This window comes from Helobdella robusta (assembly GCF_000326865.2).
Source record: "Helobdella robusta unplaced genomic scaffold HELROscaffold_1, whole genome shotgun sequence".
Classification (NCBI taxonomy): Eukaryota; Metazoa; Annelida; class Clitellata; order Rhynchobdellida; family Glossiphoniidae; genus Helobdella; species Helobdella robusta.
The window spans coordinates 6,098,567-6,117,040 of record NW_008703570.1 but is presented as its reverse complement, the minus strand read 5'-3'; the positions used below and the strand labels follow the sequence as shown (position 1 = coordinate 6,117,040).

General features: G+C 33.3%; 2 protein-coding genes across 2 annotated transcripts; one reads left to right on the top strand and one right to left on the bottom strand.

Moving 5' to 3' along the window:
- Window positions 1–718: 718 nt before the first annotated feature.
- HELRODRAFT_159034 (hypothetical protein) lies at window positions 719–8,678 on the bottom strand (the record flags this gene model as incomplete). Its single annotated transcript, XM_009010961.1, has 6 exons — window positions 719–823; window positions 1,151–1,270; window positions 1,545–1,658; window positions 6,014–6,083; window positions 7,380–7,453; window positions 8,532–8,678. The coding sequence occupies 6 exons, from the start codon at window positions 8,676–8,678 to the stop codon at window positions 719–721; spliced, it is 630 nt and encodes a 209-aa protein (XP_009009209.1).
- An 8,187-nt stretch (window positions 8,679–16,865) lies between these two features.
- HELRODRAFT_153376 (hypothetical protein) lies at window positions 16,866–17,096 on the top strand (the record flags this gene model as incomplete). The annotated part of the gene is made up of 1 exon (XM_009010960.1): window positions 16,866–17,096. A coding segment is annotated over one exon (231 nt), but the record flags the coding sequence as incomplete, so codon positions are not given.
- Window positions 17,097–18,474: the final 1,378 nt, after the last annotated feature.

Sequence of the window (18,474 nt, the reverse complement as noted above, 5' to 3'; positions counted from 1 at the left end):
AACAATTTACTTGAATTTTTAATGATTTTTATTTTTATGTCCTTGTTTTTAATGTGTTTTTGGAAATAAATAAAGTACCGAATTATAACCATGAATGATTAAAAAATTAAGTAAAAGTAAAATGTAAGTATAAGTAGAAAGAATTACTCTAAAATTAAGTATAAGTATAAGTAAAAAGAATTCCAAAACTAAAAGTAAAACTTGAGTAAAATGATTTTTGTGTAAGTAAAACTAAAGTTTAAGTAGAATGAATTTTGCAAGTTAAATATCACTGATTCATACGTAGGCTACAGTCACTTGGTAGTATAAAAGTTAGTATCTTGTTCTCAAAAATTTTATTTCATCGCTTCAAAAAAGAAAATTAATCAATGAAAGAGAAATGTTTTTCGTAAGTCAGGGCGCTTCCACATTCACAACTGCAAATCAATTATGACAAAATGCACAACAACAAGACCAAAGCATCAGTAAACATAGGTAGATAGAACATCATTATATGGGAATGTGAATGGTATTTTACCATTACATATTTTCGATATACAAAAAGTACAATCAAAGATAAAAGTGGTAATGACATGAAGGTTGTGTCAGCACGGTGATACATAGATATGACATTGCATTCTCCACTGAGTTTTACCGTACATGCCACAAACACATCAAGTTAGATGCATTTCATAAAAAGAAATTAAGGGCAAGTAGTTAACACCTCATTAATTGTCAATCAGCACCTTCCACATGTATAATCTGGTTTGCAGAAAATATGAAAACCAGAGAAGAGTAGAGAACCAAATAAAGAGCATTCACCAGAGATGCTGAGTAACAACAACTTAGATAATGATGTATAAATAAACAACATTACATAGTAGTAACATAATAAGTTAGGGTGATACAATGACGAAGAACGTTTATACAACATTCCGTATTTCAATGACTTGAAATGGCAACGCAACAAGAACAAAAATGACGTCAAACTAAATATACTAAATATATTAAGTATACTAAATATAACAGCAGCAACAAGGCAACATGCAAGAAAGTAAAAACACACAAAAAATAAAACATAAGAGTAATAACACTTCAAGTAACACCACCACATAACAACAACAACAACAACAACAACATCAACAACAACATCAACAACAATAACAATCACCTTATTAATACGTCTGACAGTTTCTTTTACAAATTCTTCTTGGTTCCTGGTCAAATATAATATAGTCTCTTTGTCATCATCACAATCTTCATCGTCTACATCAGCAACATCAGCCACGTCCTGAATGTCATCATTCTTACCTATTCATCATCTCATATCATGGGTACCAGCAAATTAGTCACCTTAGTCAAAAGAGTTTGACCAGTTACTTCCACCACCTCCACCATCATAGTCCTCATCACCATCATCTCATCGCAAGTATCACCATCATCAACATCATCATCAGTAGCTGTACCATCTCCATCGTCATCATCGCTACCGTTATAACCATCCCCGTCATCATTATCACCTCCATTATCCCCCTCACCATCCATATCATCATCATCATCATCACCCACTCGATGGTTCCTCGAATGTCAAGGTCATCGAGATCTCTGATGTCAAAGAGCTGGCAGTCCTGCATGTTGAACTCCTGCCTGCATACATTCTGAAACAAACTCAGGTTGTCCTGTGATGATGACGGTGAAGATGATGACGATGATGATGATGACGATGATGATATTGTTGTTGTTGATGATGATGATATTGTTTGTGATGTTATTAATGATGACGTTGCTCTGGCAACTGTGTTTGAAAAACGATGATGATGATGTTTTCAAAGATGACGATCCTAATGTGATAACATTTGAAATTGTGATGATAATGGGATGACGTAATGATGATATCATGATATTGATAGTTGCGTTATGATAATGATGCTCAGTAGTTTTAATTATTTTTTAACAGCATAAACATTCCGGCAATGCAATCCAAACTTACAAATGATGATGACGATAACGATGTTTATTTATGTAGCGTTAATTTATGATGACGATGATGATAGCAGCACTGATGATGATGATGAAGGTAAGAAAAAATGTTTGTGATGAAGTTGATATCATCAATATTGAACAGTTGATGATCTTTTGAAGATAATATGTTACAGTAGTATATAGTGATGATGATGATATATGCTATGTTGTTTATAAAACTGGAAGCTGTGCAGAAGGGTAATAATCATCACGTGACTAAGTAGGTAATGATGAAAAACAAGCAGACATTAAACATTTCAGGTAGGACAAGAAATGTAAACAAAAAATAGCATTGCAGAAATGATGTTAATATTATACTGACATAGAAGTTTACTCAATAAAGAGATATTACAATGATAATAGAACAGTAGAGACAAAAGAAATGTGAAAGAAATATGAAACTGTAATGAAGAGAATGAAAATAATGATCAAGATTTAAGTAGGAAGACAGAAAAGAAGAAAATGGTACCTGATGATGACGACGATGATGACAGCTAAAAAAAAGTAAGTAGACCTCCAAGTGATGTTGTGGGGGTGATTGAACATTTGTAATCAGGTGGCAACAACAACATAAAAGTGCCAAGCTCACAATTAGCATTTAATGATGTTGACAAGTAGCACACAAACACCAACACTTTACAGAACCTAATATCCCACACCAGCCACATTGTAATCAAAATACATTACTTCATCAACCACACCACCAAACCATCATGAAGCTTTGGGGCATAACTTCATTACATTAGCATCTTCATTCATACCCCCACAGACTCTTCTCCACTATATAGCTTACACAAAAATGTACATTTATCAAATTCAAAATCGCCAAACACAGACAAAACGGTTGTTTGTTGAAATAAGTAATAGACACATACACAAATAAGTAGTTGTATTTGTGAAACCAATTGTTGAAAAGTTTTTATTTGCATAATCATATACATTACATATGTTGACTAATTCATTCAAACACACACACACGCAAACACACAAATCACACATTTACGCGCACACACACTCACGCACGCACATACAAATTTACACACACATACATAAACAACAACAACAACACACGTTTAGACGGCATTTTCCCCGAGATCGGGGTTGCCGTTTGGCTACCTATGATGAAACCGAAATACCCCTCGACGCCATCTACATCTGTCACTCGCCTCAGTATCACGCAACCCCGCTTTCACCCTGTCTTTCTCCACCTGCTCTCTTCATCCCAATCGCGGACGACCCCTTCCTACCACTCCTTCAACCTCGAACTCCAACGCTCGCCTAATCCCGACCCTTTCATCCCTTCTCAACACATGTCCATACCACCGCAATCTCGATCTCCTTATCAATGTCACAATGTCCTCATTCAGTCCCATCATTGACATCAGCTCTGTACTACTCCTCCTATCATTCACTTTAACCCCACACATCATCCTCACCATAGCTCTTTCAGCCCTCTGCAGTACACTTTCCTCCTCTCTCCTCAACACCCAAGTTTCACCACCATATACCATCGCTGCTCTCACACATGCTTTATATACCCTCCCTTTCATCTTCACTGACCATTTCTTTCCACACAATACCCCACCCAGTTCCCTAAATTTCATCCATCTCACACGAAACTGCGCTCAAACATCCTCCATCCGCATTCAGCTTATCCCCTAAGTAAACAAAGCTTTCCACTCTTTCAATACCACCACTCAACCCCGTCCTTGCGTCCGTCCTATTAATCACACCATGAACACATTTCTTACATTTGAACGTGCCTTCCAACTTTTTCAGTGCCCCCCTCACACCACTACATCTCTTATGCACCCATTTCTGACATCCTATACACAATACCGAGTTAGCCTTCACTCTCCTATCACATACCCCACAGGGGTCTATTTTACTTATCACTCGCTCCCCACCTTCCCCACTCACCATTACCTTCGTCTTACCAATATTAACTTTTAACCCTTTCTTTTCAATAACACTTTTCCATCTGTCAAATTTTAACTGCAATTCTTCCATGCTATCAGCCATCAAGACTAAATCATCTGCATACAAAATCTCAAATAACAACCCCTCCATTATGTTTCCACACACAACATCCATCACAATTGCAAACAGAAACGGTGATAACACTGATCCTTGATGCACTCCTACCTTAACACTAAAAGCGTCCGAAATCCCCCTTCCAACCCTCACCTTCGTCTTTGCCCCTTCATACAGCTGCATCACAGCTTTAACAAGTCTCTCATTCTTTCCTTTCTTCCTCAACGCCCATTCAATGACCTTCCTTGGTACTCGATCAAATGCCTTTTCTAGGTCCACAAAACACATGTACAATCTTCGTTTCTTCTTTCTATAATTCTCCTGCAACATTCTCACCATGAACAACGCATCCACCGTTCCCCTACCAGGCATAAACCCACACTGCATTTCATTAACTGTCACCATACTTCTCAACCTCCTCTCAAGCACCCTCTCCACTACCTTCATTCCGTGCTCTAGTAATTTCACACCCCTGTATGACCCACAATCTCTCACATCTCCTTTTCCCTTATACAACGGCACCAACACACTGTGTCGCCAATCCTCAGGTATACCTTCATCATCAAACATACTGTTAGCAACTCTCATCATAACTTCAATTCCTATCACCCCACTCGCTTTAATATGTTCTGCCGCCACTTCCGAAACCCCTGTCGCCTTACCTAGTTTCATTTCTCTAACTGCTTTCTCTACTTCCTCCATCGTCACCTTCTCTATAGGTCCGTGTGTGACCGCGGATTCCACATCTCCATCCCACTCATTCTCTTCATTCATCAACCTTTCCATATGAGCTTTTTCCTCCTCATCTATGCACAACTTGCCAGATCCATCCCAAACACATCCATTCCCTATAACATCTTTCCTATCCCTCATTGACTGCTTTGCTACTTTGAACATTTTCCTCGAACTCACATCAAATTCCATTTCCTTCATTAACCTATCTGATGCTTTCGTCATTGCAGTTGCCACTGCCTGTTTTGCAACCTTCTTAGCCTTCCTATACTCAGACTCCGCTTCCTCAGTCATGTCCCTTCTCCATACCCTAAACCTCTCCTTCTTGACTTCCAAAACCCTTCTTATATCTTCATCCCACCACCACGTCTCACCATGCCTACACTTTCCTTTCGTCCATCCACATACTTTATCTGCCGTAGCCAACACACAGTTCCTGTATCTCTCCCAAACATTTCCATCCTTACCACTCTCCCAATTTTCAGCCACCTTCACTTCAAATGCCTTCCTCACCTCTGCATCCTGCAACTTCCATGTCTTTCTCTTTGCCACAAACTTATCCTTCTTCCTCCTCCCCATTTCTTTTGATGTCACATCCATCACAACCATACTATGCTGCAACATACCAGGTATCGCCTTCACATTCTTCACATACTTCCTATGTTTGGCCCTTACCAATATATAGTCTATCATCGATCTATGTTCCCCTGACCTATAAGTAATCAATCGCGCTGGTTCCCTTGTGAACCAAGTATTCCCCATGAACCAAGTATTCCCCATGAACCAAGTATTCCCCACACACATACATAAACACAAACATAAACTGAAATAATGTAAAATATTTTTTTGTTTATGAACTTTTTATTAATTTCACCTTATCAAGCATACTTTTCAATAATTGCGTTTAATTAAAAACATTAGTTTCCAATTATAAATTTATATAAAAAATTTTGTTTTTATAAATTTTTATTTTCACAGACATTCCTAATCAAATCCTTTTTAAATTAAAAGATTTTAAAAGATTGTATGTTTTTTTTTATTCGATGCTTCAAAAAACCATACAAACATTTAAAAATCATTAACAAAAATAGAACTAAACTAAACTGGGCAATAGCGGTTTACATATAAATCAGAGTATGCAAGTACTAAACATGAAACACTAACAATAGCCCCACCACAAAACAAAAGCAGAACTACTGCAACAACGAACGAACAACATGGAAAGACAGAAACAAACAAATCTGACCAGGTAGGCAACAGGTGTCTGCATCATGTTGATCTTCTTGATGCAGCCTCTTTTCAAGCTGTTCAATAACCTGAGATGATGAGGAACATTGTTCAATGAGCTTCAATTAGTTGGAGAAAATTTACTGAACCAAACAAAAATGGGAATGAGAGTTAATGTCTGTCTACTTGCAATTTAATTTTTATACCATATTCATCACAATGTTATATTAATCTCATTCTTTAAATAGCAGAAACATATATGAAAAAAATGAAAAAATATCATGAAATGGTGTCATGTAACAGCAAAATAACGATTCCACCTCTTGATCAAATTATCATCATTTGCATACATACGTATATATGGGATGGTACGTACGTATGGTCTTTTTCCAGCTATATATGGTTGGAAGGAGACCATAACTGATGCCATATTTGATCTAATCTACCAAATTTTTAACTTTCGAAAGCTTAGAGTTGAGCTTTTCAATATTTCAAAAGTAAATTTTATATTATAGACATATATATTTTAATTATCACCCATCATTTGCATATTCTATCCTTAAAATATATGTTGCAAGATATATATACCAAATCATTTGCATATATGTTATGTTGTCTATGGGTAGAATACAAATACCCATACTTTGTGTACACATGGTAGGTGAGATCACACAGACCAATGTCTGTCAGTCTGTTACAATAAACTAAACCCATGACAAACATTTGAAACTTTTTGCTACATCCCACTGAGTAAACATGGATGTTCAATGCTTTCAATTTTAACATCTATTCAATATAATGTCTACACTGTAATGCACAATCTTTTCTAAGGAGTAAACATTGCAGATGCACGAAACTTTTTCAACTTTTGTACATCCACCAGATTAGAAAATTTTAAATAAGATGCACGACATACCTGACTTCCTGCATGCAATTCCTAACATTAAAAACCATCTCAAAATCATCACAGTTTTGTAGAGATATTTGGTGCAATAGCTAACAACAAATTCAATGTTTAATTGAGGTTAATAGAACCATCATTTTGAATCAAATATGACACCAGATGAAAAAGATTGAGATGGAAAATGTTTCAACAATGTTCCCCCCATTTTACTTATTATTCAAATGCACGACACTTCAGTGGAGAACAGTAAAATCCTTACAAATATGATCATGAAGAGAATCAGGTTCACCATGAATTCAATTTATTAATTCACTTCACAAATTAAATGTTATGATTCTTCAATTCACAAATTAAATGTTATGATCCATGTACATCAAGTACAAGTTAATTAATAATAGTACTAATAACGCTATCCCCACCACTACTTACTACTACAACTACTATTATTACTACCACTGATAATAATAAAAATAATAATTACTTGCATAGGATGACTCCATCTTGCAAGGATTTCAGAAAATCAAGCGGATATCTCAACTTCTCCTTAGTGATCATCTGTTTAAGTGTGTGCAGTGCAAGCAAGCATGTGTTCAGGAGTGTAACAAATGACAAAATGAATTGAAAATTGTAATGCAAACCTAATATAAAAAAGGTCTTGGATTGATTTACAAATAAATTTAAAAATATTCATTTGACAAATAAAATGTTAACATGTTTGAACAAGTTTTTTTACTTAAAAACTAAATAAGTATAACTAAAAATAAGTTAAAAAAATACAATTGAAAATTGGAGGTACACATTGCATCGCAAGTAATTAGTGAATCACCGGTATTCACTAATAGTGACATTTCTTTAAACTTAAAAATTTAAATGAATCAACTTTAAAGTTTAAAGTTGATTGGCAAAAAATAGAAAGAAACTCAAGTTAATGTTAATTTTAAATTAAAGCAACATGCCCATATTAATTTAATTTAATATTATAATAATACACTAGTTACATTATGTCACTATGACTATTATAGTTTAAACATACATTATTGATTATTATAGCCAAAATATAAATAAATTTTAAACTAACCAACCGGTCCGGCAACCAGAACAAACAACAAAGGAAAATAATCAATAATAATAAATAAATAAAACCAATAGCTAACCAAAACCAACTAACTAACAAGAACCAAACAAAATAAGCAACCAGATGAATGGCCAGACACAGACACCAACTATCAATTTATTTTGAATCCATTCTCTGGTAACTTACTGATATAACAGTTATAATATTATAATTAAGTTGACATTAAGTTAAGTTATTAAATTAAGTTAACATAACATTATATTATAACTTAACTTAATTAACTAAAATCTAAATTAAATTACCAATAAACGAAAATAATCAAAACTAGCAATCACTTTGACTTTAGTTTTAATTTAAATTAAAAAATGAAATGAACAAACGAAGAAAGGAGACTACCAGCCACAAATACACAGGAAAAGGTGATAACCACACGAACAATTAATTAACGAATTAATAATGAACAAAAAAAGCGAATCAAAGATAGGGTAAATAATAATAACCATAAAAAAATTAAAAAGCAAGATACAAACGAGCAGACGAACGAACGAACAAACGAACCTCAATCCACTTTCCTGTTTCTTGCAGGATAGCAGAAAACTTTCCATCGTACTCATGGAAGTCGTAGTGATCATCGTCACTGCCGCCATCATTCCTCGTGTCACTCATGTCAGCCCCAATCCTGCCCGTTAAGACCGAATCATTCATTCGAAATTTGCTTCAAGAAAACTCTTAAAACGTGCACCTCTGAAAAAAAATTATTTATTTATCCTTATTTCAAATAAAACTTCGGTTCAATCAATTCAAACGAAAAAAGACTTCAAAAGAAAACCGCGCAACAGCAATTGTCAAAAAACTATAAATAAAAAAAGATTTTAATTTAATAAGTCGGTTTTAATACCCAGCACCGATTCGGAAGCAAATCTATTTATATTCAAAACATTAACGAGCAAACTAAAGACATTAAAAAACAGTGAAATAATACACCTATGTATCCACAGTCTACTCCGCCTGATTAAACTTTAAACCAGCCTGGAACTGCGCACGAAGCTGAAAGTTTTTTATACATTTTATATTATGTTGATTTGGAGCCGGTTCCAAATAAGTTCAATACATTTTTATTCACTTTTTGTTATATACATATGTTAATTTACATACACGCAAGCACACTCACACAAACATACATACATACATACATACACACACATACACACATACATACATATACACACACATGTGCATATAAATTTATTTGAAACACTTATTTATATATTACAAATGTATGTTAACCGCTCGCATATGAATGATACGAGCATTTCTGTAAAATGTTTGGTTTAGACAATATGCGTAGAATTTTGGTCTGTTGTACTTCTGTCGTGCACAACAACCTAGAAGAGTGCACGAGGATGCAATTGTATTTGTTCGTGTATGCGCGTGTTATAACATTGAATGCATATATGGGTACGCGTGTGTCTGTATGTGTAAATATATATAGAAAAACACTTTTGGGCTTATGTGATTGTGCATTTATATTGTAATGCATGTACTTTGCTTACAAATTATAATATAATATGTAAAATCTCTGCATGGTAATATTGCATCAGTAAATATCCAAATGTTGTATTCAACACTCATACATACCTTGCAAACGCATATGCTTATCCTTATGTACAATTTGTTTAGGTGCGATGCAGATGATGATGACGTCGATGTTTATGATGATTTTGATGATGGTGATGTCGTTGTTGTTGATGATGATATTTGTGCTGGTGTTGGTGGTGGTCATGCGGTGAGCGATAATGATGACTGTAATCAATTTGATTTGGTTTGGTTTGAGGACGATGATGCTGAGTAAAATTATGATGAATCTCTCATTTTAATTAAACAGCCAATCCTCATCATCATCATCATAATCATCAGCAGCAGCAACATCATCACAAATACATAGCAATGACGATGATGATGATAATGCTGGTGATGAAGACAATGATGATGATGACGATCGAATGTTTGTAAAGACGTTGTAAAAGTGCGAGTGATGGCTTTAGATAGAATCATGTTGCAATTGCAGCAACAGAAAATCACGTGAAATATGGCGCCAATTTCAAATTAAAGAACGTGAATTAGGATCAATTAAAACTAATGAGGACAAAGTTTCAGCGAGCATAGGCCAATCACTAGGAGGTAAAGGTAAGTATGTAAATGAAACGCTTAACTAATACATTTTTAAATTAGAGAGTTATTTTGTGTGCGCTTTGTTAGTTAGCTTGTAACTTGCTGTATATTTTGAATTACGATATATTTGTAATACAATTGTATAATAATATTTTACAGATTTATATAATACTGATAATATCGTGTAGAAACCTTCTTTGTGATGGAAAATGTGGTGAGGATTGAGGTAAATGTAACTAAATTTGTAACTAAATTTCGATTGAACACCTCAGTCGAATTTCTATCCTACCCAATCCAAAGCATTCACCGTAATACTGAGTAGTACTTGGTACGACAATGTAATGTGACGCATTACGATAAAATAAAAATGCAATGAAGTGCAATTGAATATTTCTCATGTTCAGCGAAATATTTACATGTTCAATCACAATGTTTTATTTTTTTTTTAGATTTAGTAACCTAACTGGTGATGGTAAATAAATTCAACTAAAAATTCCTACTATATGGTTTTTTTAATTTATGTAAACTATGTAGTAAAAAGTGAATTTGAATGGATTTGAATAAATTTCCATATCACCAGGTAAATGAATGTAACAAATAAATTCACGAAAATCAATGCTCGAACGAACAAAAAAGAATGAATGAATGAATAATGAAAGTATGAATGAATGAATGAATGAATGGATGGATGGATGGATGAATGGATGAATGAATGAATGAATGAATGAATGAATGAATGAATGAATGAATGAATGAATTAAGTATAGGAAGCGACTAAGTGAGCATGAATTTATTTTATAATGAGGGGATGTTTTGTGTACGTTATCATCAATACACTTGTTGCTTCCAACCGTTTTTATTGCTATCCTCATAAAGATATCGGCAAACGGTAATGATAAAGATGAGGGTAGGAACGATACGAAATATATTATATACATGTGTATATGTTATATTATATATAGGTACAGCACTTAGAAAAAACACCGTTTTACGTGTAAAATTGACCAAAAATTGAACGTGATAAGCAAAAAAAGTCGTCAGCCACACTACCACAAGTCTTTGCCCTCTCCTCCCCCGTTAAAGTTTTGGCCTCCCCCGTAAAAATTTAAACATTCTCAAATTTTTGGCCTTCCTCCAAAGTTGTCTAGATCCGTCACTGATGTACAGTACATACAGGCTACTCAATAGACTGTTGAATTTATAATATAACACATATCTATCAACAAGATGATTGGAATAAATCATGCAAAAACCAAAACTTTGTATTTTTTGCGGATTTTGCTGCTGTGTCAATCTCAACTAACTTAACGACATGCATCATCGGTAAAAATTTATTCACCTAACTAAGGAATTCATTTTGTCGGAAGAAGACTTTTTAATTTATATTTTATTAATATCATTTGCGTTAAATAACTCAGGTGAGTAACAATTTATTTCAATTTAATATGCTTAATTTTTTGTAAAGTAGATTCACTACTTGGATACCATTTTAAAAAAGACAAAAACACGATTTGAATCATAGATCGACAAATCATCGCTAAAATTTTGTTCAAGATGGCAAGGTTAAATGTTATTTTTAATGTGTTTAATCAATATATATGGTGTCTTACCATATGGCTGGAAAACCGTAGTAGAATAATTGCAATGTTTGAAAAACGCTTCAAGGTTGATGAAAACTTCGCGCAAAATGCTTTGTTGGCTCATTTCAATTCAAATAAATTTTTTTCATAAATTTTAATATGGTCAGTGGCGGATTCAAACAACGTTGCAGGAGGGACACCAAAATTTTAATAAATTTAAAAATTTGATGGGAGCCAAAAAATTAGCCAAATGTTCACTGGAGTGGCCAAAATTAGGCTGACGACTTATTTTTTTGTTTAACACGCCAATTTTTTGGTAAATTTTGTACTTGAAAACGGCGTTTCCCTATCTAAAAATTGAGTTTTTTCTGGCTTTTAAGAAAAACACTGCTCACAACAGATCCGCCACTAAAAATGGTTATTTAGCAATAAATCGATAAATTCTTTAAAAATCGATTCAAAAACTTACAACCATAACTTCATATAAGTAATACCGTTTTCTAATGGATAGTTTAACCCCTCTCATATTCTGTTAGCAAATCTCAGACAACCTAAAACCTTGTGTGCACTATAAGCTGTCTCTGAGCATTGTAGCGGTAACTTACCTAAACCACAACAATAGATTAGCAGTCCAAGATCGTTCTCTTTTTCAGAATTTTTTAGTGTTGTATTATATATTTTAGTGTTGTATTATATATATATATATATATATATATATATATATATATATATATATATATATATATATATCGATGAACATGTAGATAGTTTAATGAAGAAATGCACATAATAAATATAACGGCCTTCGCTCACTTTTAACGGTCGAACAAGAAGCTTACTTCCGGATGAGATTTGGAGGGTGATTTATTATCGTTCGAGTCAAGAGTCAGCATCCAAGAGTCAGCAATAATCAATAATCCAAGCATTGACATGCTTGGATTATTGGCTTACGAAATTGTATGGATTTTAACGAGCAAGCTATATGAAATATTTACTTGACTTAATATGCTTAAAACATTGTAATAATTCTCTTTAATTTTATTAAATAAAATTATGATTTTATTAAATAAAATTAAGTATTATTAAATTATTGTTGTTAATTTGAATATAAAAATTATACTTTTGGTCCTGTGAAATCCGGTGGCTTTTGGTTGGCTTAGTAGGATTGAACTATAGTCAACCTTTTTTACACTATTCGATCATGTTAAAAATTTGTTTGCTCATGAACTAAACGGCCTAAATAGATCAAAATTGTTATTTGAACAACTATTTTCATTATATTCAATGAATATTTTACATTCTGCTGGTGCTCATAGAAATTATGGTTGCTGAAATCATACGTTGGTTTACTGCAGTGGCTTACTGGGTCTCATACAACAGTGTCATGGCGGTTTTCTTTACATATACTGCTTTAAATAAGTCAATATATTCATTTCACAATTATTTTTGTCAATATAAATAAAGAAATTGCTTTTGTCTGGTAAAATACAGTGGCCAAGTAAAGCCGTATGTTGGCTTAATCGGATTTTTTTTCATATATACAATACTATGAGATCAATCAACCAATCAATCAACCAGCCATTCATTCAATCAACTAATCAACCAACGAATACCAATCAATCAACCATATTTGAAAAATATTTGCAAGGCTTGTCCAAACTCGAACAAACACTTAACTGTACAGATCTACAAACAATTTCGAGATTTTAGTAAAGAAAGAAAAACACAGTAGTTGCTTTTATTAAATCAAGAAATATCCAAAAATTATAAAACCAAATTTAAAAAAACTAGAAACCAGTCAACATTTAATAAATAATTAAATAAATAAATAGACATTATTAACAAGATTGTTCAAAAAGGTAAAATTTAAGGCCACGACGAGAATAAAATGTAGTTTGTTTTGTTGGTGTGGGGCTGTGAAGCGAAAACAAACACATCACAAAAAACTAGTAAAAAGTCGCAAGAATAGTAGTCAGTCACCTACCTACAATTAAATTACTCTCAGGGCCCTAGCTTACTTATAATCATTAACTCAACTCATCTACCTACAAATATGTTTTTCTACGTTTTTGGAATTTTACATGTTTTAGGTATTTTATTTTACATATTTCAGCGTTTTTATTTTACTTGAAACTTTTTAACTAATGTTAAGCCCTAGCCTACCCAGGGGCGGATCCAGGTGATCTAGTAAGGGGGGGCGATTTTTATCCATCATGGCAACCCACAACTGCCTGCAAGGCGGGCAAGCCCACAAAAAAAAAAAACGTTTAAATTATTTTTCAATTTGCCCTTTAAATAACAATCTTTGTGACTAAGACATTACGGCATATATGTCGCGATCGTATCAGCATCGGTAAAGACGGTGCAAGTGTGCACGCTCGCGGTAGCTCGCACTCCCGTATCATGTCAGTAAACTTAAATCTACTCTGTTCTATTAAAAAGAGTGATGTAGTAATCATATTATTTACTACGGATCCCATTATTGTAGTGTTAAGTAATCCTTTTAAATATGCACTTTTTAATTTTATATCACTATTCACTTTTAAACAGTCTAACTTTCGTTTTCAAGCGCCATGGTTGTGTATTGTGTTGTGTTACTTAAAAACGACAAAAATAGTAAATACAAGTTACTTTTAAATTAAAACATTCATTAATTATTGTTTATAATACTATAAAATATTAGGAACAATTACAACAAACCATTATCATCGGAAGAAAATGAAGAGAACAAATTTTTTACAACCACAGAGTATTTTGGATTCATTTTTGGAGAAAAAAGTCTGTTGAAGCATCTACAACTAATTCTACTGTCACTAATGAAGTTGGTGGAACAACTAAACTTCCACTTCCAACCACATCAGCAGAAGCTTCAACAAGTAATAGTATTTCTACTGAACATGTTGAACATGAGATAACAGAAACAAGTAATAATATGGACAGCAACAGCCGGAATATGAATGTCAATTCAGTAGTCATAGCTCATGATAGTCTTTTTTCTGAAAATGAACAGATTTCAACTGAGACTGGAACAGCTGAAATTGCTAAGGCATTTTCTAGTAAGATTTTAAATCTGGGTTTATCAATGATATTGGAAAATTTGCTAGAACATTTATGGATGATTTGACAAAAAAAAGTCTGTTAGAATCGCCATGGAAGCCACCAGCTGACTACAAAATGCCACATTCACTTCACAAGAAGAAAAATAAACAAGAAAAGCGATATCTTAATCATTCTCATCTGGAAAAATATGAATGGCTAGTTTATTCAGATAATAAAAAAGGATTGTACTGCAAATATTGCTCATTATTTTCATAACACCTGACTGCAGGATCTCACAAACAAATGGAACTTCAGAAGCTTGTTAAACAACCATTACAAGTGTTTGCTAAACTGTTTGGCAAAGATGGAGATTTAACAATGCATGACAAAGCAACATACCACAAGGAAGCTGTTGAAGCAGGGAGGTGTTTTTTAAAAAACTGTAATGAACCAGCAATAAATATTGTAAACAGAGAAATGCTTAACGGCTTCAGCAGGTTTTAGAGAATCGTCAGAGATTGATACCTATTGTGGAAACAATTATATTTTTAGGAAGGCAGAGTATTCCATTCAGAGGACACAGAGATGATGGCAGTATATTAGACAAAGATGATGAAGATTCTGATGTGATTAAAAATGAAGGTAATTTCCGAGAATTGCTAAAATTTAGAGTAAGCAGTGGAGATTCAAATTTAGAAAATCATTTAAAAACGGCTAGAGCATCAGCAACCTATATTAGCAAAACCACACAAAATGCGTTAATTAAATGCTGTGGGGAGGAAATATGTGAACAAATTTTGAGTCGCGTTAGAGAATCAAAGTATTATGCTATTATGATTGACGAAACAACCAATGCATCACATAAGTCGCAAATGACTATAATATTACGTTACTTGCTGTCTGATGGATCAGTTCGAGAAGATTTTGCAGGATTTGTTGATCTACATGACAACAATTACCAATCTGATATTACTGCATCAATTGACACTGAACCTATTCTTGACGGCAAAATTATTGGTTAATCGGTTATAAACATGTTTTCAAACAAGTTCCACCTTTCTCTAGAAAACTGTGTTGGTGTGGGAACAGATGGTTGCAGTGTTATGTCTTCGTTACAAAAAGGAGCAGTAGTTGAAATTCAAAAAGTTGCAGTGAATGCAGTCTGGTGTCCTTGTTATAACCATGCTTTAAATTTAACTTTATCAAAAAGTTCGAATGTACAAGCAATAAGAAATTGTTTGGGTGTTATTAGTGAAGTAGTTGCTTTTTTCAATGCTTCTGCAAAACGAAATTTTATAATAAAGAACATGATAAATTCACAACTGGTTTCACTCTGCGAAACACGATGGGTTGAGAGACATGATGCATTGCTGATGTTTAGTATTGAACTTCCACAAATAATTGATGCGCTAAAGAATATATCTAAATGGAATGACAGAACAACTTCATCAAAAGCAACAACTTTATTAACAGCAATTAGAGAAAGTGATTTTATTGTGTCCTTAGGCTGTGCTGTGTATGTATTCTCTCTAACAAAGGGCCTCAGTGAATTGTTTCAAAAAAAAAGTTTAAATTTACATGATGCAAAAAATTGCATTAAAGACCTGTTAAATGTTTTACAAAAAAGAGAGAAAACTGCGAAGAAATGTTTTTGGAAATTTTTAGAGCAGCAGAAAAAATAATAATTGAAAAAGATGGCACTTTTACCTACAAAAGATTTGTGCATCGACAGACATGCCGTGAAAATGTACCTTCTGATTCATTGGAAGAATATTACAGGCGATCAGTTTACATCCCTCTTCTTGATGCACTGATATTGGATATAAATACTCGTTTTTCTAAAGAAAATTTGCAATGTCTCCAAATCTATTCTTTGATGCCAGAAAATATTATTAAACTAAATCATAAAGATGTTGTCGAATCTGTTTCAGCAATCAGTAATTTCTATGGTACCATTCTTGGACTTAGTACCCAACTTGAATTTATATCGGAAGTTGAATTGTGGCAGAGCAAATGCTTTAGAATGAACAAGGACGGAGGAGGAGTCAAATCACTGACTACTGATCTTTCTGTTGTTTTTCATTTGTGTGACCCCGTACAATATCCAATCACTCAGAAGTTGTTCCGTATTATTAAATCATGTCCAGTTAGTGTTGCCAGTGCTGAACGTAGCTTCTCAACTCTGCGAAGAATTAAAACATGGCTAAGAACACGAATGACAGAAGACAGATTAGTCGAATTGGCACTACTTAATGTACACAGAGACGTTTTAGTAAATGTTGAAAATATAATTGAGCGTTTTGCGAAGTCAGGAAATCGTAAAATAGAATTCGTTTTATAAATTGTTATTAGTCAACCTATCAAGGTAGTAGGTACCTCGCTAGTCTAATAAAATAAATAAACCCATTTTTTAAAACACTTATAGGATTAAAAAAAAAGAAAATAATTTTTTTATATTTATATATGTACTCATATGTATATATTGACTATGTTTGATCCAAATCATTACATTTATTATTTTATGACATTAAAAGTTGAAAGTTTTTGATGACATTGCATGCTTTCTTATAAACAGTAATAAAGAGTTGACAAAAATAGACTAGAAATTTTTTTTTTCAGTAGGGGGGGGCGATCGCCCCCCCCCCTATGGATCCGCCACTGAGCCTACCTACGATTGTTCAACTCATCTCAATCCCTAACTTACCGACGAATTAAATTAAGTCAGGTAAAAAAAATAGAAAGTTGAAGAAAAACAACAACGACACCGAATGAATGGATGTTGTGTATGTGTGTGTTTTATTGATGTTTGCGTGTAAATGTGCGGGCGTGTACTCTCCAAAAACTTCTTCACTCACTACCGACGAACCTCCATTACACCGACCATCATCTGACACGCACCGATGGAACGAATTTGACCGGATACTGAAAAACACTAAATTGAAAAAAAAAATTCTTTAAAGTAAAAAATAAGCCATTGGAAAAAAACGGCAACTTATCTTATTGAGATGTACTTTCAATGTACTTATCTTATTGAGATGTACTTTCAATGTACTTATCTTATTGAGATGTACTTTCAATGTACTTTCAATGTACTTTCAATGTACTTATCTTATTGAGATGTACTTTCAATGTACTTTCAATGGTACGATGAGACAAGAACAAATTTTCTTTTAATATTATCTTCAAATTGTCATCGGAACGATCATCATGAGACCACCATCTGAAACATGCTGACGCCCACCACAGCCCACCTCTTATCATTCTGTAAAAAGATATTTTTATTAGCTTAGTAAATCAAGGAACAAAGGAACGAACGAATAAATGATGAACTGAATGATTTAATGAATGAATAGAATGAATCAATTAGTGGAGGAATAATTTGAAAGATAGTGATAAAATGAATGAGAAAAATAAAAAAAACTAAGCCATACTTCAAAAATTGTCGTTGAAATTTATAGAATATTGTAAAAATTATGGTCTATTACCAACATACAACATATATATATATATATATATATATATATATATATATATATATATATATATATATATATATATTTCTTTATTTAGTTTTTGCCTGCGTATGATATTTGGTTAAATGTATTTGACAGGAATTGAATATAACTTTTATACAGGCTGATCAACTACCATCTAGTGAAATAACTACTGTTAACATGACGTCATTTCTCCCAACGATTTCTCAACGATAT